The sequence below is a fragment of the Pseudopipra pipra genome, chromosome 1 (assembly GCF_036250125.1).
Source record: "Pseudopipra pipra isolate bDixPip1 chromosome 1, bDixPip1.hap1, whole genome shotgun sequence".
Taxonomy (NCBI): Eukaryota; Metazoa; Chordata; class Aves; order Passeriformes; family Pipridae; genus Pseudopipra; species Pseudopipra pipra.
This window is the reverse complement of record NC_087549.1, coordinates 138420694-138446081: the sequence shown is the minus strand read 5'-3', so window position 1 is coordinate 138446081 and position 25388 is coordinate 138420694. Positions and strand designations below refer to the sequence as shown.

General features: G+C 38.1%; 1 protein-coding gene across 2 annotated transcripts in view; it reads right to left on the bottom strand.

Annotated features, from left to right (window-relative positions):
* Window positions 1-25388, bottom strand: part of GPR158 (G protein-coupled receptor 158) — a 184063-nt gene that overhangs the window by 84013 nt on the left and 74662 nt on the right. For both annotated transcript variants that reach the window (XM_064635782.1, XM_064635793.1), the window contains exons 3-4: window positions 20369-20471; window positions 13197-13414 (exon numbers count right to left, since the gene is read on the bottom strand). In XM_064635782.1, coding sequence (XP_064491852.1) covers window positions 13197-13414; window positions 20369-20471 — 321 coding nt within the window. The remainder of the gene's footprint in view (window positions 1-13196; window positions 13415-20368; window positions 20472-25388) is intronic.

The window sequence follows — 25388 nt, the reverse complement described above, 5'->3', positions numbered from 1 at the left end:
AAGTGGAGCTGGCTGAAATGTTTTATTACCAGTTGCTTTTCTTATTAAAATACACCTTCCCAACAAACAAATTTTTTTCAGTATGGCTGTATTTTTCCTTTGATTTTCATGTGCTGTTTTTCTAAAGCCCACTGAACCTTTTTCCTCTTTCTTATTCCATATATCTTTTCCCAACTACAAAAATACAGTTATCTTTTTCAGTGAAAGAGCTGTGTGGAAAAATTGAAGTGCTAACTTTCAGGAATTTTATCTAACTTAAAGTTTACTTTTAAGAAACAGAATACAGAGACCCTTCTTTCCGTCCCTGAGGCTGAGCAACAGCAAGATGTTTGGCTCTTCGTCAAGAGACAAAAGTTGCCAGTTCCCAGACACCGATATTAAGAAGAGCAGAAAAGAGTGGAAATACATTTCATTGTGGTGGTTATCTTAATACTGCTCAGATCTGGAAGAGGATCACTGGGGACTAAAGAATGAGCACAAAAGCAACTGGAAGGAGTTCTTTGAACCCTCAGTGAGTACTATCATAATTTATTGATTTTCTTGATGATAAATTCAGAGACTGATTAGGACTGCTATCCAGGAAAAGGGAACTGTCAATTTGCATAACAAAGCTATGCTTTAATTTTATTTTTGTTGGTTAAGGAACAAAACTCAAGCAACTCATTCCCAGCTAACTGCAGGAAACACCCTTCACTTCAAGGGAGAAAGACATGGAGCTCTTTTGAAAATTGTGCTGTAAAACAATAGAAGAGAAAATTATGTGTCCTGTTCAACCTCTTGCCACACTGACAAACACTTTTAAAGATAATTGTTCTATTTGAATAATATCTATTAATAGAATATGGATTGCAAACACAGAAGATTTCATAGCAAAGGCCAATTTTCCAAAGACAGGCCTACAGTTATGTGCTGCCACTTAAACTATATTGGCAAATTGTCAGAATTTTCTGGCATTTGCAGGTTTTGTGCAGTATTTCTAAACCAAATAAATATAATCCTCATGTTCTTTCATTTCCCCTTAAAGCCTTTGAAGAATACTTACATGAAGGTCATTTTATTACTAGTTGAAGGTGAGCTCAAATAGAATACAATTATTAAATTTACTTTTTACTGTAAAAAAGTCAGGAAAAGCAAAGGCTATCAATCATAAATCAATTTCATTATAAGTGCACAAGATGTCAGGCATCCAGGATATCCCCATATACTCTATTTTTCAATTCATGTGGCCCTTGATCCTTTCTGTTATGAGAGTAACGAAATCTGTATGATATATCATGATGATAAGGTGTTCTGCATTTAGAAACACAGGTTCTGCTGCATCTAAGTTGCACTACACCACCTACAAAATAAATATTTGAGAAAACAGTATTTGTGAGTGAAGACTCTCACAATGAAAATAGTTAATGTCTCAGGGACATCTTTCCTTATAAAAGTGGGAATTCCTTGGGACATGTTGCTTAGATCACCAGGTGAAGAAAGAAAATTAATAATAAGGTAAATAATACCTAAGTTCAATTTCAGTCTATTCACAGACTTATGGTAAATTTAAAAGCTGAATATGTACAATAGCAATCATCAAAAATCTAGATCACTTGAAGTGCCTGTTTTGCTAGGCTATGCAGTCAATTAATGCAGAAATAAAATGAAAGGAAGAAGCAAAGGCATTATCTTCAAGAATAAAATGCACTCTAATATTGATAGTTGCCTAATCAGCAAGAGATTAAATGGAATACACAAAAAATCTGATAGAAACCAAATTTCAGGAGCTTTGGAATACCTGAACTGCAATTCAGCATTTTATTCAACATGGCCTCACCTATAACAGAAGGCAATACCACAGCTCACTAAACAGTCCATATAAATGGTAGTTCAATCACGTAGAGAGCAATAGTTTGTGGCAAGTTACAGGATAAAAACCCCAACCTGACTGCAAAGCTCCATATCTCAGAGGAAACAAACTGACAATGATGTAAGAAAAGAAGGCCTAGAATAAATCTCATAAAGATAAAAAAATCTCATTATTCACATGACTGAGAAGGCAAATGAACTACAGACAAAAACCATTAGATTAATTTCAAATCAATCAAAACCTCATAATTCTGAAGAATTTAAAACCAAATCCAGTTTATTTTATTCATTTTTACTTTACAGGAGCCAAGTGGCTAAACCACTCCAAACTAATAGATTGGATCTGAGAAATGCTCGTCCCAGAAATGGTGAAATTTTTCAGCTCTTCAGAATCTATTATGCTAAGTAATGTCTCATTAAGTTTAGATCACTGTATGTTTCACTGCAAATAAAATCACATTTGCCTTTGAAGGAAATATTGCTATGTAAAATTTAATTATTTTTCCTACCACTGTATTGCTGAAAGGCCCAGACTTGGGGAAGACTCAAGTTATTGTGGACCCTGCACAAGGAGAAAGTGAAAAAGACTGTCCTACCTCCACAAAGTTAAGAGTCTAAGGGACAACAGACAGATAAGGGCAGATGAGAAGAACAATGAAACAACAAAGAAATATCATGTATCATAACCAGCAATTAGTAGTCCAAGCCTATCAGTATCCCACTCTGAGTCACACAGTTTGTCAGCACTTGAATCTGAAGCCATGATACGGAGAACAGGGGATGCTCTCAAAAAGCCTCTACCAAACATGAGGAAAATACGAAGGCAACAAAGGGTGTTTTTGAAAAATGTAACAAGATGAGGCTGTTGTTGACACTTCTGCATCAGAGAAATGGCATTAGGAGAGAGAAAAAACTCATGTGGGAGTCAAAAAAACAAGAGGTATAGCTCATGTATGATGTAAACAGGGAGATGCAACAAGGACAACACAAAGTTGTGGAACAGAAAATTGTTTGCAGCATCATTTTGAATAGACTGGAGCAGGCCATGACTGCATTTGCCAAAGCCAGCTGAAAGGACTTTGCAGTAGCCAAGACAAAAGATACCAAGCTGAGACAAAAAATTTAGGTCTGCAGACTATCAAAGAACATATATTAAAAGAGAACTCAGAAGGAGTTCAGTAAGGTTCAGACATAGCTGGAAGCAAAGTGAGCTCTAGAGTCCAAAATGACTTTCAGTAACAAGCAGGTTGCTACAGTAACCAAGAAAGTAGCTGGGATGTCCTCAAGGGGAGCAGGAGGAGATCAAAGTTTCTTTTCTGCTATATTGATGCTGATGAGAAGATGTCAGAGAAAAATGACACAATTTTATTTTAGACAGGGGGAGGCATGGCTGAGACAGGGAAGGCATAAAGCAATCTGACTGTGTTCATAACACGACATCCTAACAAGAAGCTGACAGCATAAGCCTCCTGCTATAAACCTTCAACTTTTGCCCAAAGAAATGAAGAAAAGAATGAATAACAGGCATATGTTTTAGTCTGAATGATCTATGTTCAGATTCCACCACATGATAGAGCAAAAAAAAAAAACTTCACATAAAAAACAGTACATAAAGTTTCTGAGCATGCTATCATTAAATATAAGGTTTGCAATAAAAAAATATTCAGTAAAAAATGCAAGATTTTCCTAGAATAAGGTTTCCAATACAGTTATATTTCTGCTATTTGGAAGTTCTCGTGCTACATCTTTTCTGTTGTTTTCTTTCCCAGTTTCTTCTTTATGTTATTTCTTCCTTCTCTTTGAGTGAAACTTCTAAAAAAGCTTATTTCCTCATCTTCATAAGCACTTCTCCTTAGTTATACTGTTTTTTCAACATCAAAATGGGGTCCAGACACTAGCACTCCAGAATGCAAATCTCAATTGCATCAAAAGCCATATTTTAGCCTCCAAACCCTGGCCCTGTCTATTAGCCAAATGTTTTTCCCAAAGACAAAGACCTCATACAGCAAATGACTGTCTGCAACGAAATTCTGAAAGCCTTCCTGGTTCAAAGTCCCTCTACTACCAGTCAGGCTTATGCTTGGAATAGTTCTCCTGAGCCTACACTTAGACCCTTATAAAAAAAGGAAAGGCCTGCTTCAGGAAAGGAAAGGTCTGCTCTTGGAAAGGGAGGCATGCCAAAGACCTCATGCAAGCCATCAGGGACTTTGCTACTGCTATTGATTGTACAAGGAAGGGTCTTAGCAGGATGCAACTCCAAGACAAATAGCAGGATAAATAAATAATGTTGGTGTTATTCTGCTGACATGATAGGAATTCTCTTCCCAGCAAATCTGTAAATACCCATTCACAAACCCAAATGAAACTTCAGGTAAATGCAACTCTCCTGAAATTACTGCATCAAAGAATCAGTGGGGAAAGCTTATTATCACGTGACAGAGCATTTGGTTTACTCAGCTACCCCACAAGGGCTACAAATACAAGACTCAGCAAGACTAAGAGAGTAACAGACAACCAAAAATTTTAGCAGTTTGCTAAATTTGTAGCTCTGAAACAGCTCTGGAAAGTTATTCTATGCTGCTATAGTTCTTGTTGTTAGAAAATATCTGCTGGAAGTCAAGGATTTGATTACCTTTATTTTTCATTATTTTAAAAGTGAAATCATAGTGCAACACAATTAAACATATATATGCCTTCAAGGCTACTCCAGCCACGTCTCTTGTTACAGCTGTATTCTTGGCCAACACCCTACACTGAAAGTGCACTATCAGCTCCATTCATTTAACTTTGGGGCTGTATGCTGTAGAATTTTCTGGAGTATTGGTGGAACATAAGATAATGATTCATATGCTGCAAGGTATTAAACAGCAAGACACTAAGAAAGCAAAAGCCAGGAATCACTTGAGACATCAAAGTGGAGCAAACATGTCACAGTCCATGGCTGATTCACATCACTTTGAAGGCAGCGTACTCCCCAAAAAATCACGAATGTTTTCCAGATGGGTCCTAAGGTGTTGTGCAATCCAACTCTGTAGAGACAAGCCCTGGCTTAATATAAAGATTTATAGAGAAGACTGTAGCTTTTGAATTCTTAGAGCTACTATTGAGTACTGATGAGAAGTTATTTTGAAGACCTATCGTTAGAACATTGTCCATTAGGAGTAGACTCAGTCTAGAGAACCCTGTACGTAGCCATTTTGTGCTTCCTACTGCCCTGCTCTTCTCATTAGCTATTCTTCATGAGACTGAAATGAAATCAACAAACATATTTCATATCTAGATCTTTATTTTCTTCACACTTCAGTTTTTCATTAGGCCTGAAGTGTCTATAGTGGAACCAGGTTTATTTTTCTATTCACATGTATTAGAATGCAAATATATACAAAAGTGAAATCTTTGGACTTATGAAGTGAATACTGCAACACCCTGCAAACACAGGGCAATATCACCCTTGCAGCCATGCCTACCAATGCTTGCTGTTTTTGGAAACTCCAGCAGACAGTACATCATCCCTGAGACTCAACTACAGGCTAACAGCCCCTGTACTTCTTATCTTTTCAATAAGGCACTCTGCAATTATTTATGTGATAGTTTAAAAAGTACAGCATCCCTAAATGCATCTTAACTACCCAGAAAAATGGTAAGGGACATTTTATGAGTTCTGTTTTATTAATAAAGGAAATTAGAATTCCACTAAAAACAGTAACAGTTTCGAAAACAACATTGGCAATGTCTTTAAAGTCGCACACCTGAAGACTACAATAAACTTCCTGAGAATTCACAAGAAACTAGGTTCTCACAATAGGATATGATGAAGGGTGTGTAAAGCACTGCACAGAATGTCTATGTGCTGAGCAAACTGTCAGGTATGCCCACCAGAACAGCATGTAAAGGAAGCTGCGCAAGATCTCTTCCCTCTATCAAGTTTCCACTTCAGCTGAAATGTCAGAAATTGGTGTCTAGGGAGAAAAAAGCAGAATGTGCACCAAAGATAAAAGGCATCCAAGCATAAGCACATCAAGATGCCACTGTGAAGTGAAAAAAAAAAAGAAAGGATTGGCTGATTTACATTAGCAAAAGAGGTATGTTTGCAAAGCCAGCACACTTTAATGTTTAAAGATGTATCACACATCAATAGCCTGTGATTACCTCACTCTGAATTACTGCATCCTACCACGGCTGCAGTAAGGGAGAAAAGACATTCTCGATTTCTCAGTATTAGAAGGGGGAACTACAACATAAATTTGCATGTTGCCTTTCCATCTATATGCAGTTCTGTGGAGTGTTTACAATTGCATTGTTTAGGGACTATCTTCACAGTTTTGAAATCATATTTAGCAGAACACTTAAAAATATTTACACAAAAAAGAAAAATAGAATATTGGTGGCACAGTGTATCTAGCCACACTGAATTCCAAACACTAAAAATCCCTACCCAACAGACTAAAAAACATATAAAACCAGTCTGTTGCTCTTATTTGCCACAGTTCCCTAGAGAGGTAAAATGATTCATTCCTGTTGGTGATTAGTCATGTGGTCCTGTTAACTGTGAGTTTTTTCCTTGACCAGTGTTCTAGATGTACATTTTCCTTCTCTCATTAAAAGCATTTGTATTTCTGTATTTCCAACAGTTCTTGAGTGTTCCTAAAGGGGGGAGGGAGAGGAAGACCAGTGCAATAAAAGTTGTTTAATTATAAATTTCTAATATATGTGATTGGAAATGGTCTTGAATAAGGCAAAGCCCTTCATTCCAATGGCCTCCATCACAGTCCTTCATCATTGTTAATGCCATAGGACAACACCATTCCAAATTGCTATGTTTAAGACTCTCCTCTAACAATTTTTTCCATTATTTTTCAGAGCTGAAAACAACCTTTTCCAAGTGTTCTCACTGCTGTCAATTTTATCTTGACATGCTGGGTTTACATCCAGAGATGCTGGCCACTGGTAGGTTAGGCAGCCGGAAAGACCAGATTCCCCAAAGGCTTCCTCCCACGCTTGCCCTCAGTTCCTGCATTCTCAGAAACTGGCAGCACCACTGTGCATGACAAGAAGAGATGATGGCAAAGTAGTTTGGCTTTAGTGCAACTACTCTGAAGCCTTTAGCATTGATTTGAATGAGAATTCCCAGCAAACAAGACCCTTCTGAATAGGTCTAGGTGAGTCAAGGCTGGCATCACATTCTCATCTCTCCTTCATCACCAAAGTAGCAATTAGCCCCTTCCAAGCTACAGTTGAGATCAACTTCTCTGGTCTCTTTGCCAGCAGAGGTTCTTAGCATTTCTTAAAGGGACTCACAATTCCTCACAGCAGTTGTATCCTACCTAATAGCTCCATGTTTGATTTGACAGGCTGCAGTGCAAAGGTCAGCTATTTTCTGCTCTCCTTTCCAGTTCATTTGAAAAGGCAGCCTGATAACTGATGAGCCCTTTAGGTTCTTTGCAGGTAATGTCCTTCTGTAGTCTGGTACTTTTGTATGAACTTGTTTACAATGCAGCTGGTTTCCTCTCTAAGGATCTGGTAGAGTTTTAGTCCCTCAAATTCTATGCTAAATTTGAAATTTAAAAAAAAATTGGTTTTTTATTTATAGTTATTTAAATGTTCAGTTTCTTTCTGGTAGCTTTGCTACCCCTACCCTACACTGCATGTAATCAATACTGCAGTTGCTGACTCCCTGTTTGAACTCTCCGTGGGTTCACGTAACACTACTCACACAGAAAAGTTCTCCTATTTTGTTGATACTTTTTCTTACAAAATCACTGTTCAGCTTCTCATTTTTGAGAATATTTGCTTAAGTATCCATGATTTCTAACCAGTTACTTTTGTTAGCTTAGCCTCATACTTTCTGGATGTGTTTTTAGTACTAATGTTTGCATTATAAAATCAATAATAATGCCACAGCACATAAAGATGTGTGCTAGTATTCATCTTAAGCTGATTTGTTCCCTAGTTGTTCAGCCTGGAAAATGTTTTGGGCCTCTGTATACAGCCATAAAAATCTGACTTGGTAGGGCAGAAAGTTGTTCTGTAGGATCCTCTCATACTCTGTCAAAGCCTTTTGAAAACCAAGGAAATAAGGTTGAGCCTATTCCTTTACAGACTCCTCTACGATTGCTAAGACATATCTTGACCATCAAAAGCACTGAGCATGTTCCTTGTTTTACATACATCCAGTGTCCCTTCGTGTCTCTTACACTGCAGAAAACTCATCATCCCCCCAGGTGCAGTATTCAGCAGGATCACCCTATCAGAGCAGTCTAACAGAACTCCAACATTTCCACTATTGAGGAAAAATCTCTTTTTCCCAGGCTTCATCACACAACTCCCTCAGTGTCATTAAACTGGTGCTGTCAGGTGCTGTCAGCTTTTCTGATGGGATTTCACATGTTTTCATCTCCCTTGAGTTTTTCAGCCTCTTGCATTTTGTGTCAATGCCAGGCTCAGGGTTTCCAGCTTTCACTACCAATTGGCATGAGGGGTGTTGAGAATAAAGATTTCTTTGAAGTGATCCGCACATCTGCTTTCCCTTCTGTATTAGCTGGGAATATTTTTTCCCTCTTTTCTCTTTGGCACATTTCCTCCATTTACTCTCCTGTTGAAATGCTTTACTGTTTCCCATTATAGCAGTAGCATCTTCTTTATCTGTTAAAATTTTCATCTTTTTCTGTCTTTCCCTACAACGCTTTTCACTAGTGGTTTAGCTTCTGCTGCTCCTTCTGTGCCGCCTTCTAAATTTTTTTCATTCTTACCATTTTGGAGTTCTCCTTTCTCTTGGCAAAGGGCCACATTTTCTGCCTGTGGTTTTCTTCAGTTACGACTCTTGCAGTTTAATAACATTGCTGCTGAGCTGATCTCAGGGCTGCTGAGTCACTTTCACCTGTGTTTGACAAAGCCTCAAATGAATTTGTCAGCATCAATCTGAGCTTGCTCATAATATCTTTCGGCTGTTCCATCTTGTACTGTTGGCCAATTCCGACTACTTCTTGAAGTCACTGATTTGCCATTATACTTACAGGTTGGCAGTGGTCAGATTGGTCAGTGGTACCAGTAGTTTGGAGCAACTGTGTTTTGGATGAACAAGCTGAATTTTGTTTTGCCACATATCAAATGTGAAAGTCTATATGAGTAACTAAAAGCTTTTCAAGAAGAGAGCAAAAGAATGTCTTTCTGATTCAGACTCTTGTGTCCTACCTCACTTCATGGCCTGTGCTGCACTATTAAGGAAGGAAAAGAACAGAGCGTGATCCTTCCCAGTCTATCCTCGCAGTTTCACCAAAACCACTGTGTTTAAACACACTAGAAATAAAGAAATATATATAGAAATATCCTGCATTATTCTTCCAAACCCTGTTTTAATTGCTTTATACTTCAGGATCCAAGGTATTTTTTGCCAGTGAGTGACATGAAGCAAATAAAAGTTATGTAATGCATCTACTTCATTTTTTTAACCATTTGAGAGATCCCTTGAACACCTTCTAATGATACCTTAAGAGGAGCCATGAATATATGTTCACACATTAATATCACCTTGTTGCACATGACTTTATACCCTATTTCCTGTGCTGTCTTTTCCTGTATCATCTCTTGGTTACCTGTAAGTAGTGTAGCTCACCTAGCTCCTTGAGATCATAATTTTTAAGAGCTTTTGGCAGCAGACCTTGGAAAAAGTTCTCTCATATCCACATGCTCATAATCCACCTTCACAGAGCTATAAATACATTTGTAGGGCATCACATTCTCACAAAAACCCACTTCCCACAGTTATCCACGGACCGGTAGTTCTATTTTTTATTACCATTTCTATGTATTTGCAATTGTGTAAGTTGGACCTACTGATCTTTAGTTCTTGTCACCATTATGGGAAGTCTTTATAAGCACAGTTGTCACATTTCCTATCTTCCATTCCTCCTTTACTGCTATTAATACAAGCAGTAGCTTATTTCACAGTAAATAGTTCAGCAGTTTTCTAGAGTTCTTTCAAAAGTCTGAAGAGGATTCTTTAGATGAACATTAAGAAGTTCTAAAAGAAGAGACTGAAAATTTCAGAGACTTGTAATGGTTCCTCTAAAGAGAATCCTGGCTTTAAGAAGCCAGTCATCTGGCTTGCTATAGGCTTTGCCTATTTATTACCATTCATTTTGTCAAGATCTTTCACTTCTGGAACCGCTTTGACTGATATTTACCAGATTTCCCTGTATCTCGTTACTATTACAGCCTAGGTTGGTAACAAAGGTCATGTCAAAATGGAAGTTGTATCATCACATTTTTTCAATAACAGTTTGGCAGTAATTGTTCAAAACATTTCCATTCTCATCACCACAATCTTTGGAGCAGTACATCTTTTACCAAGTTGATCTTTCAGTAACTGGCTTGGACCTAGCATATATTCCACAGTATTGATGATACCAGGCCAATGGCAATTTTCCATTATAATTACTGCTTGGTCATAAGATGTGCAAACAGTATGATCTGAATAGTTGAGGTATTTCTTCACTTGTCTAAAATGCTTATGGTCTGCATCTGCAATTACTCATATATTGATTTTTTGGAGAGAAATGTTGTCACTTCCATTATGATCTAAAAGATCCCTATGGGCCTTTATCATTCTTTTTCTGAATTATTATACTCACAATAGCATGGTCAAGGTGCCTGGGGTGTTTCTTTCCAAGGTGCTTTCCGTTGGCAGACCTTAACTTTTCAGGACCCTAGCTTTTTGAAATTAGTAATTACCAGGACCCTCCATGAAGTACAAGCATTGAGAAGTCTTTTGCAGTCAGTTTTACTGAAGAGGTAACCTGATCTCATTTACCTTCTGATTTTACTGATCAACAACTGTACCAAAATGCCACATACCTACTTCTTCACTCTTTCAGCCCTTGGGCCCTAATCTAACATTTTTTGTTCTCAACCCCCTTCTTTTGCTCTTTTAAACACTTTGAAGTTTGTTTCTTGATATCGTAACAGTAAACAGTTCTTTCTGTTAAAATGTTGTATTGAAAACTACTTTTTTATAACTATTTGAATATTGTACTGCTACATGTGGGAGAGAATTCAAAAAAGTGCTCTTTTCTGACACCCACACAGCACAATGGAAATGAGCAGTTTAACACAGCAACTTTAATCACAGACACATATACTAAACTAATTGTGGTTTGCTTCACTAACAGTTGGAAATTCTCAAAAAGGCAGATATTTTGAACATATTTCAATATGTGTTCTTTCATTTTCATTTTCATGACTTTCTCCCCTTGGCAGAGAGTACATAGTCAGCTACTAGGTTTTTTTCCTTCACTCCAAGTTTCTGTCATTTCCCCATGTAACCAGCAGTTTTCTTAAGCAAATACTCATTGTTCTCAGTATGTTTGTCCTCCACACAGCGTCCCATTTCATGGTAAACATATGAGATTATTTTCTTCTTGAAATCATGCTGTACCAACAAGATAAAGAACACTAAAGGAATATCAAAGAAAAACTCAGCTGAATACATGGAAAGCAGTGGAAAATCTATTTATCGGTTTCTATTTCTTGAAAACATCAATCATAATGGAAGGGTTTGTTAATCACCATACTATTTTTTTTGGCTCATATTTCCTTCCCTTTTCCTTGTGAGATACACATCTAGAAAAAAGTCAACTCTCTTCTATGGTAGCAAAATCGTAATTAAATACATCTCTGGCCAATTGAATGAATTGCAATGTCTGAAAGGCATCACTTTTCATTCTGGGAAAAAGAATGCTTTGGTTTATGTCTGGTTTCACTCGTTCAGATGTCATGATTTCTAATGGTAAAAGGTAAGCTGGAAAAAAAAGTAAGGTCAAACCTTTTCATAACAACTGAAAAGCTCTTTATAAACAAGGAAAGATGTGTATATGCTTCTTTAGTATTGTTTTGGTATTAAAGATTTAGATCCCATCTGGTTCTTTACTCATAGACTACTTTGGAGAATTGATTAATCATCACAAAAGTAAAAATGCGCCTTTCATTACTAGCAGGTTTTGTGAAACACAAGATTTCTCTAGTATGTTTAATAAAGATATATCTTTCCTCTTACAGTAGCAGATGTGTATATCAGAACATAAGCAATGTACAGGTGCAAGAGTGTATGCAATTTTATTCACGTCTGATCTCAAGCTACTTGTGAGAAAAGAGACATTTCTTATTAAACAATATTTTAATGTATATAAAAAAATCAAGCCAAACTTGCTTCTTTCATGATGTTGTTTATGACATTAAGGGAGTACCATTATCAGACTAAAACCTCACAAAATCGGAACGAAGTTCTTCTGGTAAGTTAATGTTAGGCAACTAAAGAGATGCCTACAACAAATTCTCATAATGAAAAATTTTATAAATACAATTAAGTCTGTAATTTGAATGATTTTATGCAATATCATTAAATACAAAGACTCTTTCAGAAACAGAAGAGGAAAAAAAAAATGTTATTGCTCGTTCCATGATTTCCTGCCAGGATATTAAAGTCTTTCAAAATGAGCCACGCATTTGTAACACAGACACTGCAGGATTAGGAAGACTGTGGGATCAAGTGTTCCAAAAACCAAAATGGAAATGCTTATCTAGCTACAGAGAGTGGATGAGGCTCCTAATTTCAACAATGTAGCATACTGTGTGCACACCTACATCTCCCAAATGTAAGTAATGAATATATGCCATCTTCAATTAATTTCTTTTTATTAAATTTGAAGTTTTAGAGAATATTCTGCATTTACTGAGGCAACAGTGAGATTCCAAGAGATCTTACAAGATTTTCAGTGAGGTAAAAGCAGAAGGTTCATTAGGTTAGTACATAAATGCTGCATCAGAAATTTAAAAATACTCTTGAATATACTCATGCTTTAGTGAAAAAAGTAATAATCTTTAACCACAGAATCAAGTTTAAACTCTCTAGGAGCTATCTGGAAGTATTTCTCTTTCATATAATTATTTTCAAACTAGTCTCTCAAATATATTGAAAACAAACATAATTCCCAATAGTGGTAAAACAGAGACTTTCAAGATCCCGAGATTCTAAAAGCCCCATGTTCCCTTAGGTACCTGCAAAATTGGCCCGATTTTCCAGAATTACTTTGAACATAATAGGTTTCCTTGATTTTTGCTGAACACCTACAAATGTAAGAGTATTTCACTGGAAGACACAAATTGCTCAACTTTTCTTTTTCCAAAACTACATAAACAATTGAGGAAAACACCCCTATTTGGAAATCCCACCCTCCCCTTGACCTGAGCTCCTTACCTGATAAACTGACTCTCAAAACGAGAAGCTATACACCTAAGATAAATGAGTCTGTACCACACAGTGAGGAATATCAAAGCAAAACAAGTCAATTTACCTTTGCCTTGCGAAAATGGTAGACTACCAGCATGCTTATGAAGTCCAGCAGCATACAGAGCGTTTGGAATGAGATGATAGCCAGCCGTAAATACTTGTCCTCCTGTGCATAGCAGGGAGTATCGTCTGTACAGTAGGAACATCCTTCTCTGCAGGGCAGGCAGGTGTAGACTTCCTCCGACAGTTCACCAACTGAAAAGCGATTTTCTGCATCTTTTCCTGAAAGTATCAGAAGGGCAAGGGGAGACACCTTTAGTTGTACAGGATGGGGAGTTCATCCAGACAGAAGCAAACCATTACTCTGCTGGGCCCCCTTTCCCTCCCGGTTGGCCTCTCTAATTAGATTACAAAATAGCTTGACCAGTTTTGCTTTTTTCACTTCAATCTCCTTTGTAACATTCAGAAAACGCAGACCAAATTAGATATGAAGGAAAGTGAGCTTGTTAAACATCAAATGCTTCCCTGTTATATTTAAAGTTGGCTAAATCTGCACGGCAAATTCTATGAAGGAGAATTCTGAATGGGGACAAAAAGTATATGAAAGATTTGAGAATAAGGAAAGGATTTCACACAGACACATGAAGAGCAGACCCATTAACTACCTAATGTTCATAGTACAAGCTCTGATCCTATTTCAGATTGTTCCTCAATTTCATAAAGATGCTATCTAGTGAATTAATGAGCTTCAAATTAGATAAAACTCTTCTTAATTAACATTTGTTCAGCATGTTGTTGCATGATTGCACTACTCTGTGCCCAAAGCAAAACCAGTCCACTTACACTAAGTATAATTTTCCATTGTTCACACAAGCACATCAGGAAATCTGGAAAACCTACTGGCAAAAATTAATATTTTGTCTATGAAAATTAGTGATTCTTGAGCTGACATCTCATCCATCAAAATGAACCCACCAACAGTGCACACAGAAGGATTCCAACTTTTTCTGATCTATGAATACTTTCCTGTAAACCCCTCTAAGGCTTCTTACCCTATAGGCAATTAATGGAGTAAAAAGGTGAAAAGGGGTAAAGAAAGAATATTATTAAATAAGATGGAAAACTGAATTTATTGAAAATGCTTACTATTGGCAAGATAGCCTTAGGAGCTCACAGAAACAAGAGAATGTGGCTGAAGTCAAATCAAAGGTATGTTAAAATGTGTGATAACTCCTCTCACTTTACACAAGACTAGAGAATTGCTCCAATTTCTTTGATCAAAGATTTCCTCTGTCAATGACAACAGTAAATCATCCATTGTTTAGTCTTAATTCAAGAGACATCTTATTCCACCGATGTTGCACGTGCATATGGGCTTATGGAACTCTCCTCAGACTTTTAGCTTGAAACATTTTAAACAGAAGGTTATCTCCAAGGGCAATTACTTATTGCCTTCTCAAATCTATGTACAAATGCGCATGAGCTCACATCTGCTGACGGTCAAAGCCTGGGAAAGGGACAAAGAGGCCCTATACCCAGGCCTGTTTATTTGGCATGCCATTCCAACAGCCCTGTGCTCCTCGCCCTCAGTGCAGGGTGCTTTGCTCCCACATCCCCTAGTGGGAAGAGAACAGAATGGTATTTCTCATGAAGACTGTGAATTTCTCTTTGGAGTGTTATTCTAGACAAAGATGTTGGAAACCTGAATAGAGCAGAGTAGTGCTGACTCACGCTGATAGTCAGATTTTCTTAGACACAAGCAGACAGCAAGAAGAGATTTTGTGCCTTTTTGACCCAGACTGTGGGAGGCAGGAATGGAAATGCTGGAAAATAACCACGCTTGGGCATGACAAAAAGGTGGAGAACCTCTAAGGAATACTATCTTGAAGGTATCGTAGGACTGGAAATCCTCTTCAGAGCAAACAGCCATGGGCCTCAGCACATTATCATTCCAAGAGCTTTACCAGAAACCACCATCTAACATTACAACCCTGTTTTCTTAATTACAGCTAGAGCAACGGACCCACACTGTATTCTGGCAGAGAACAGAAGTTACAGTCTCCCACCTCCCATCTCCATATCCAAATCAAGAGTGCATTACCTACTGTCCAGGTTTTCCACTTTGTTTCCTCAACAGTTGCACTTGTCAACCTGCCCTTCCACCACACACCTGTTACTTTATTGTTTCTTAAAGAGTTGCCCTTCAATTAGCCCATCTCCAAAAAGACTATTTAATCTCTTTAAAATCTCACATTCCTGAGCCACGTGAGCCATTCGTTAATATATTTTATGGTGTCAACTGAATAAATTATTTGCAGCATAAAAACATACACACTGAAAAAACAAAATTTAAAACCTATAGCTATGAGACTACTAGTCACAAATATTATATGAATATGTCTTGATAATTTTGCATGGTCCTAAACTTGGTACACTTACTTTATTTCTGAAATGTTCAACCTTGAAAGTCATTGCAAATACATTATAATCCATTATGACTTCATAACACAACAGCAAGCCTTCACCTAGCTTTGTCTGGTGTCATGTCTGTTGTACACAAAGGAAGATCATCAATACAAATCTTCACTGTCTGCACTGCCAGATACAAATGATTTTTCTGTGAATATTTTTTGACTTGGAAACAATTCGTTGTTTTATAGGTAATATAAGAAAGATTAAAAAAATTTGATTTAGCTGAGGTTTTCCACAATGTGATAAGGAACTATTTACTAACAACCACCATATTTTTAGGTTTTTTTCCTCCTTGACAAAAAAAAATAACATTTTTCAGACCCTCTAAAAGAAGTTCTTGGGAAAGAATGTCCATTTTATTTACCACTGACTGGAAGCTTGTTTGCCCAATCACACCCTTGTCCTGACTGTATGACTCAGGGCACTGCTGCCCACTACATAGTTGAACATTTCTGCCCTTTATTTCTGGTCCTGTCCACTCACCAAAGTCATTGGAACATCAATTCAAACCACAGACAGTCCCAGCCAAGCATGACGTTACTGCCTCTGACAGTATTGCTTAGAGATTTCATTGTGCCTTCTCCTGTCTCAGCAGTTCTTTGGGATTACATATCTCCTCCAGTGAAGAAAATCAGTTTTTCTTCCTCAAAAGATGACAAAAGATTCTGGACACTTTTAAGGTAGACTGACAAGAAGTCAGTTCTGCTCTACATAAGGCTGCAGAGTTTTTAGCATGGACACAAATGAGACAGAAGTTATACTGTGCTGCAGGGAGTTAAAACTGAGAATGAGGAAGGTGTAAAAAAGTACCATTCTAAAGGAAAAAAAGAACAGAAAAAAAATGTAATAACCAAAAAATAAAAAGCGTAAAAAGGAAGAAGAAAAGAACAAAGAATTGATGAAAAGTAGGAATAGGGACACAAACTAATACAAAGTACAATAAAATAAAACAACAAGCTTAAATGCTTCAGCTATATCCACTCTACGATATTTTTCCCTAGTTCTTCCCTCTTCTATCCCATCTTATTTTTCTGCTGGATTGGCCCATCTGCTTTTGAAATGGTCTCCTGAGGGCAACTCTTCATCAGCTTCAGTTCTCCTAAGGACACTTTGCCACGCAAGGGATGCCTCAGCAGCTGCGATATTGCCAGCTGAGATCTTCCTGCAAACTAAGAATGGCACCACAGGCTGCCAAGATCCAGGGCAGGAATTGCTACTGTCCCAAACCAAATCATCCCACACTCCAGTCAGAACTCAGCAGATGAACACAGAGAGCACAGTGCATGCTGAGCACTGAGCAGAACAAAAGACTGATTCTGCTCCTTTTCTGTAATATTGTAAATGAGGAACAACTCCCATTGCTTCAGTGATGCTGCAGGAACCCAGTGGGATAACTGGACCTGCTAGCATCAAAACCTCGTAACCTGCCATGGTCATAAGCCTCAGCCTAGAAAGGGATTGCTGAAGTCAGTAACAACCTCCATATGTGCTAAGATCTGCACGTGTGAGTTCTGCTGAAGAACCAAAGCCAAAGGGCAGGTGTAAAAAATGGGAATTCCAGTTGAACTGAAAACCCCTCTTGGAACTTTTTATGTGATCATAGCAGTGTTAGAGACACCACAGTCCTGTATTCAGACAAAAGGGCCACCTCTCGTGCAAGCACCTTTTTGCACAAGGCGGGTTCCACATCCAAACAACAAGAGCTAAGCAGAACTTCTACAATATATGGACGACGCATTGCTAAAGAGAGAACTTTTAGGTTGAACAAAGCACCTTGGTTCTGCTAAGGATTTTCCAATGCAAACCTGATTATCCCACAAGGCAGAGAACAGAACTGCTTTGGAGAAGGGTGTTCCAGAAATGTTAAAATGTAAGTAGTCATCAGTTAGTCTATTCTACCTATACTAATAGTGTTACCTAAAAATGAGCCATCAATAGAAAGTGCATAGTCATGTACTCAAGCACTTACAGGTTAATACAACCTGCACACATGAAATATGTTTTTTTTCTAAAATCAATTTCCAACCTCAAAAGAGACCTCGGGAATTTTTCAACAACTTTGTGCCCCACTGGTACCCAGGGTCCTCATTGACACATGCAGAAAAAATAGAAAGGTTTTACATATTTTTGGCAGTTTCAGTTCTGAAGAACTGATGCAGACATGGGAGGGAAATGTCCTCCTACCTGGCTTCTTATTCAGTTAGAGAACAGCCTAAATTCCAGCTGTGCCCCTGTCCCAAACACTCTTTGGGAACCTGCAACATGTGCAAATTCCCTGGGAGCAGCAACATTGTACTGCTTTAAGGCAGAAAAGCAACTGATCTGCAGAATCTTTCCTACATTGGACACTGTTTATGCCACATTGCATCCTGGCGTTCAGGGCAACAGCTGAGTTTGCAGAGAGGCAGAAAAGCAATCTTATAAGCCTTCCTACCAATAAACTGTGTAGTGCTCAACATCCCTGAAAAGCCACTTAATACAGGCATCTTTTAGGCTCAAACTGAAACATTAATCTGGACCTAAAGCAAAACTTTTCCCCCGCTTAGAAGTCAGACACTTCAGACACTTGTGCAGCTGTAGTTAACCATATTTTGCTGTGAAGCAGAATCCCAGTATCATTGATAAATGCTCCCATTTCAAGACACAACACACTCAATCTAATTTTTAAATCCAGAAAAGTATAAAACTGGTCATTTTTTATACCTATCTTCTGTCTTGTATCTCAAGACCTGCAAATCTTTGCTGCCTCCTTATTTTATTCCACTAGGAATACTTTCTAAATGATTAACATTTCTATTCAGTTTCATCTCTTTTATCATCAGATTTCATCAACCTATCTCCACAGAGATCTTCAGGTCAGACAGTTTCTGTCAAAACTGCTTGCAGGATTTGTGTCTAGAATTCCTATTTATCATTGTTTTGAAGCACCAAATACATACTACAGCCATTTTAACCATGGAATTTTTTTTCCTCTTTTCTTTTTACAGAATGCAGTTGTTTGACAGGGCCAACTTTCCTTTGAACCACAGGTTTTTCTCATTACTCAGTCATTTCCAGTCTCACTGGAAAATCATCTATAAAACTTAGCAGATGGAGCTGCATCTGGATGAATTAAAGCAGTTCTTTATTACTATTTCAAAACTCACAGATACAAAGGCTCAACTCAAACTGGCCCCCTAAAATATCAGCATATGCAAACACTTTCTTGAGACAAATTTCACTCTGTTAGGAGCTAAATATCCTTTCTCAGGTAGGTATATAGGCTCTTCCTTCTAAAGTAAATGAAGAAAAAAGGTTACTTGTCTGAGGTATTACTTTTCCCATCTAAAGACAAATTACCCTCCAGGAGAGCCATGTTCTTCATGCTGACTTCAGTTCAAACCTAGGTGACTAATACATAGCAAGCCTATACATGATATAAAATTAAGCTCATCCCTGATGATCAATGCTGCTGTGATCTCTAGGCACATTATTTTCGTGTGTTCTCTGGCATTTGGTATGACAAAAATCTAAGAATTATTTTTTTTTAATATGCTCACTCAAGGAGTTAAATCCCAATTCCACCACAACTCACTGCACTGCAGGAGGAACCAAACATCCTCCTTACTTCACACAGCCCAGAGAAACAGCACTATCACAAGGCTGCCATCTGTGATACTTTACAATATGAAAAGAGAAGGGGAAACAAACACTCACGGGGTAAACTGTTGAACAAACTGTGCTATTTAGGCTACAAATACATACAGGAGACATGATATCTCTCACAGATATATATGTGCACGGTTAAGTGTTGAATAGTACTAGAGGTATTTCTACAGTGGAACAGGAACAGCTATTTACAGACAAGGCAGGAGATAATACACACAGTCTCGGATCAAGCTTGGTGAAAGTTATTCGTTGCCATTCCCTGGGCATCTCATACAAACTGCTCTCACAGAGCAGAGCTGATGACATGAACCTGTGGTTAAAGAATACTGCAAAGAAGCTGGGGATGGTATTTAACTGAAAGCAGGAGGCAGAGAAGGATGCCCTGTTACACTTTCAAGCAGCAGCTTTGCACCTATGACTGCAGCATGAGCTCTACTCGTACAACTACAACAATTACAGCATAAAATCTGTGCAGAGATTTGGTCATATGATAAGAGTACAGACATCAAGTTTGGGCATGCAGTTTATCTGTTTTCCCTGCTGAGAATCAACCAAGTTCTGTTTCCCCTGCTGTGGACAACTCAGTCCATACAATGTGTGTCCCGGGCACGTGGATGCTGTTTGTCATCCATATCATACAGCCAAACAGACTTCCAGGCCTGAACCATCTCTACTACCTCATCGGCATCTCCCTTTGAATTCTCCTTTGCAAATGAAGTAAAATAAAAACAATTAAAGCCCACACAAAGCCAGAGGTTAGGGCATTGTCATTTCCTCTGGCCAAAGTGAAAATGAGTAGATTAATTTCCAGAATACTTCTGCTTGAGCACAGGTACCAGAAATCTCTATTTCCCCTTAGCACAACTTCTTTTCATGTTTTTAAATTTATTTACAAATCAAATATTCTTCAAGTGGGTATGTTTTACAGGATCCTCAAGAGTATTGTGAATGACAAACCAAAGGGCTAGAACTCCTTAAGTGATTATATAATCCGAGAGTTGCAAACCACTGGGATTTTACTGTATAACCCAGACAAGGATAAAAAGGAGCCCTGCATTATTAATGCTAGATCTGTTTTCTTTTTTTTTTTTTTTTAGCTCAAGCAAAGGCACTTACTCTGAAAGCTGTTCACTGAGAAGATGTTGGGATGATAGAATCCAGCTTTGCAAATACATTTGTAGGCTCCAAGCACAAATCCAAGGCCTTTAATTGGCATGCACTGTGAGAAAGGAAAAAAAGAAAAGTCATGCAGATGATCATACAACTGTATACTCAGATGTACATTCAGGCATAAAAACATTACAAGATATTGCACACAGACTTCTAAGAACAAATAGGCACTCCTTGCAGACTGACAGCATTTTCTCAGTGGCTTTTCCTGTAGTCATATATCACTCCAGTTTTTTTTCCCTTGTCGTTCATCACCAACAAACAGCAAATACAGCTATAATCAAGCCTGTTCCACTGGTGAACTGATCAAGTGCCAAATTTGACTCTTGCACATTTGCTCTAGGCAGGACATCCAATGGCTGTGTTTTTCCCTGAAGAGTTTCCAGCACTTTTTCCCAGCACAGCAGGTGGAGACAGCTGGAGCTCACACTACATGAGTAAGAACATGGACACCCACAGCCAAGCCACCAACCTTCTGCCAGCAGCACATGCCGGTGCCCCCGCCACAATGGCAAGCACAGCAGAGTGGGGATAACCCAGTTAAAACACAAACAACTGGTTAGAGAAAACGGCTGCAGACATACATCTAACATTGGTGAAAGAGAGAAAACCTATGTCAACAGGAGCCCCATACTTTTAAACTCTCTTGTCCCTTTTGGAGGAAGCAACACGTGAATTTGTTTAAATGCAGCTTCACTCTTGCTTACTTCTGACATCAGGTCAACCATAGCAAATTTTTTACCATGACAGAACATCTAGTGTTAGACCATTTCTGTACCTCAAACAGTCTCTGCCTAGTACAGAGGAAAGAAACAGTACAGCAACATAAAGGTAGAAACACTGGTAAAATTATGTTTCCCAGTACAGCTTATTTCACTTCATCAGATTGAAGTAGACTTCTATACTAAATGCCTTTCCCATCAGTATAGGTGTACTTACAGCATAGGTGTACCTATACCAACACACCTCCATGAATAACTAGACACCAGCAGTTCCTCAGTGACCAATTGAATGATTTAATTAAAACAGCCTCTGCCCTCTCACCTGACTGTGACTTCAGAATATGTTTCAATCTCTAACTGTCTGTAACTGGCAGGGAGATGAAGAGGACAAGGTTCAGTAAAAAACATTTGAGTTTCAAAAAGTCAAGTGTACAACAAGAAAGGCCTTGTGTCTGCATTGACACTTTAGAAAAATTCAAAAAGAAAAATTAAAAATAAATAAAGATTAATAAATTTTTATTATCTCAAATTTCAGCTTTGTGACATCATTCTGCCTGATGTGAGGAAAGCCACTTTGCTTTTCTTTGCCTCTGTTTCTCAGATGGCATCATCTTTTCTTGCACCCTTTGCCAATCCGGCATCCATGCAGGCAGTGCAGGCTGTGGGTGCTGTTGGTAAAAAGCTAATGAGTAGGAAACTGGTATGCAAGAACACTGAAAATTCCTTCAGCTTTTGTATAAACATGAAAGAAGGGGGGAAAAAAAGCAAAGAGAAGCACAAATTTTTTTTTTTCACACTTTATGCTGCAGAAATATGACTGTTGACAGGGTGGAGGGTAGGAGAAATTGAAGTGGGATGAGTGTGTGTGCAAGTCCAGTGACAGCAAAACCTCTTTAACCGGGTATAAAATGGTAGTTAAAGTGTTGAAAAGACTCTTAAGGAGAAAATTCTCTTCTGCCTTTCTGGCTTCTTGCTTTGTAACATGAAGATACACCGTACTACAGAGACTGCATTTTCTTTTTTAAGGAAAAGAAGAAAAGAAGTAGTTTCTACTGTATTCTGTGAACACTATATTCATAATCCTTTCCCACTGAACAAATTCATAGAATCGTAGAATTATTCACATAAAATATGCCATAGGCTCATGAATCTGTTCTGCATTAAAATGAATGTTTAACTGATGGTCCTTTCACAAACATACATTATTCACATCAAATAAAAGTCTGTACCTTTTATTTTATTGTCACTGACCAGTCTAGAACTTGAAAATCACCAAAATATTTCAAATGCTGTAATTTTTCCTTGGTCTAGGACATTATCCTTGCTTCCAGACTTTGGCAGCTGTAATAATGCACACCTTAAAAATTGTCAATTTGTTTCTTGCATTGCACATAATCCTATGCAAAGGTGCAATAGGGGTCAGGACAGCCTGTTGAAAGGTGGAACAAAGAGAAGGAGGAAAAGAGGCCTAGATCATTCTAGATCTAGGCTAGATGCAGTTTCAAACTCTGAAATGCCACTCTGCTCAACATTTCATGCAAACATTTACAGCCTGAGGTTTTTCAAGAAATTGCAGTAGCTAGGCGGGGAAGAACACTAAATACCATGTGGCCAAAAATGGGAAAAATACTTTCCCTGGAAAGAAAAATTTTCGCTCTTTTCACAAAAGATTTAACAGTTAATATTTTATTAACCAATGGTGGTAGATATTATGGTGAAAAAGGTAATAAATAAATTGAGTAAGAGTTTTCTGCTGCACAGAAGGAAAGTCCAGATTTGTTTGCAATGTTTGTAAAGAGACACAGAGGCTTTTCCTGGCTGTCTGTGGGTGAATCTACACAATACACAGCAGGCACAGACAAGCAGCTTTTGTCCTTGGTTCCAGTGACCCCAGAGGCAGACTCTGAGCACAAGCCTGGCAAAGCTGTACCAGCTCATCCACAGCAGCCACAGGATCGGCCACGGGCCTCAGAGCCTCAGGAGGGCAGGAACTGAGCAACACACAACAGACTGTGCAGACACAGCCAGTAAAATATTAATCTGCTGCTGAGTTACTTAAGAATTGATCCATATAGAACTTAGCACTGAAAAAAAAAGCAGATATGTGAAAAATATCTGCTTCCACATAAGCAAAAAAAAAAAAAAGTAAGCATAAAACTGATCTGGTTTCAGATTTCATTATAAATGTGAAAGCAAAGCTCTGGGAATAAACCCACCATATTACTGAGCATTTTTCAATTCATCAGTACTCTTAAGCTTTTTAAAAATCATACTTTATTTAATTCATGAAAGCAGCTACTATAGGTTAGATCAGAAGCTCCATTTAGGCTTGTATCACATCTCCTACATGCCCAGAAGCCAGTGTCAAGGCAAACAGTGAAAGATGCAGATGGTTATTGAATGATCCTTCACCCATATGCCCTTCAGGCCATCATACTCCTAAATGGAATTTGTATTGCTTTAAATTCCAGCCATTAGTTCTTAGAGATGGCTTGGTTACCATTAAGATCAGCTTTATCATTTTCTCTGCTAAAAAGAGAATAATAGGTGTGTGTAGAATTCACACAGCACATTTATTCCACCTATCTGTTCCCTGGTATTATATTTTTAGCTTTATAGTATTAGTCTAATTTACTGACTCCCAGGCTTAACATAGTATGCTTTAAATTATATATTCAGCTCAAAAAAATAAGATATTCTATGAATATTTATCTTGAAAATATTTATAAATAAATAGCCCCTGAATCAACACAGACACAACATCTAAACCATTTTTTTTTGAAGTCTGTATTGGTTTCATTTTATGCTGCTTGCTGTAAAGGACAATGTTGGTAAAATCTAATGCGATAAAGATTATCTCTGCTGGAAGAAAATAAAGCTTTAAAATAACCTGTGCAGTTGCTTTGAAAGTCTGAGCCAAATCTGGTACAAGAGAGACAAAGCCCTTCATCAGATCTGATTAGGCAGAAATCAATTGACCAAGTATTCAGCAGACACACAAAGCAGGTGTTACATCCACATTGGATGTAACAGAAAGGGGAGAAGAGGGCAAAAAGAAACTAGTAGTTTAAGAGAAAGGATGTGACATCATGTCCTACATGTAATTTAGAAACTCAGACAAATGACTAAACAAATCTGTCCTGTGGCATTCTTGAGCAGAGGGGGTAAACCAATAATTCTGGAATTTAAGGAGGAAAAAAAAACCAAACTAAAAACGCAGCCAGTCTTGATTTGGGTATTTTTAGTTTTTCAAATAGCAGCCTTCAAAATCTGTATTTCCACATGGATACAGAAATAAGAACATCTCCCTTTTCTAAAGTCGACTCCTTGTTCACAGAACGTAAGAGGAGCAAAGTCATGACAGATAAAGATTAACAAAAATAATACAGGTAAGCCCATATTTCTTTGCTCTGGTCAGGGGCAGCACACAGGGGATTTCTAGAAAATGCTAAACACATATGAGTAATTTTGTGCCTGGCACACAATAGCAGGTGGAGCAGGCTGGTGTCCTGCAAGACCCCACAAGCTTTTTTCTGATCCTGTTTACCATTGTGGTCAAGCACACTCACTCATAAAAAGCATAAGAAAAAGAAGACAAAAGCCAAAGTGTCTCTGCTTAAGTCAGTGACAGCTCTGACATTGAAAAGGCTTTAGCCCTTGTATTTTCTCACTTCATTTACCCTTCAAGAACAGAGTTTTACGTTACAGTGTGTTTGCAGCCTCACAAGTGAACAGCGAGCACGTCCATACAATCCAAGAACCTTGTGCAACACCTGGGAGGCCCTGCTTGTGTCCAGACAGCTTGGGAGGCAGCCAGCCTGCCAACCACACTACTCATAAGCTTTTCTCTTCAAATACAGCATTTGTTTCAAAACTACAGGACAGGGTTGGCCACTCCATGCTTTACACAACAGAGTTACTTAGGCCCCTGTAGCTCTTCTCCTCCCTTCTGAGTGCATTGGTGGAGTTAATTATTTTTAGATGCAAGTTCAAAAACGTGTTTTCCAACAACAAGGGACTTAGAATAACACCAAGTTGTTTAAATCTGAGTCAGCTGAAGCACAACAACAGCTCATCTGATTCAGGTTACAGCAAAGGTAGCTGTCAGGACAATATTTGCCTTCCTAGTTTGATGCTTTGCTAAAAATTCCTTAATGTTTTTCAATCTGAAATTTCATTATTCTGGTTTTGTTAAGCATGGGCTGAGACTAAATACCGATGGTAAGGAGCCTCAGCTCATTCAC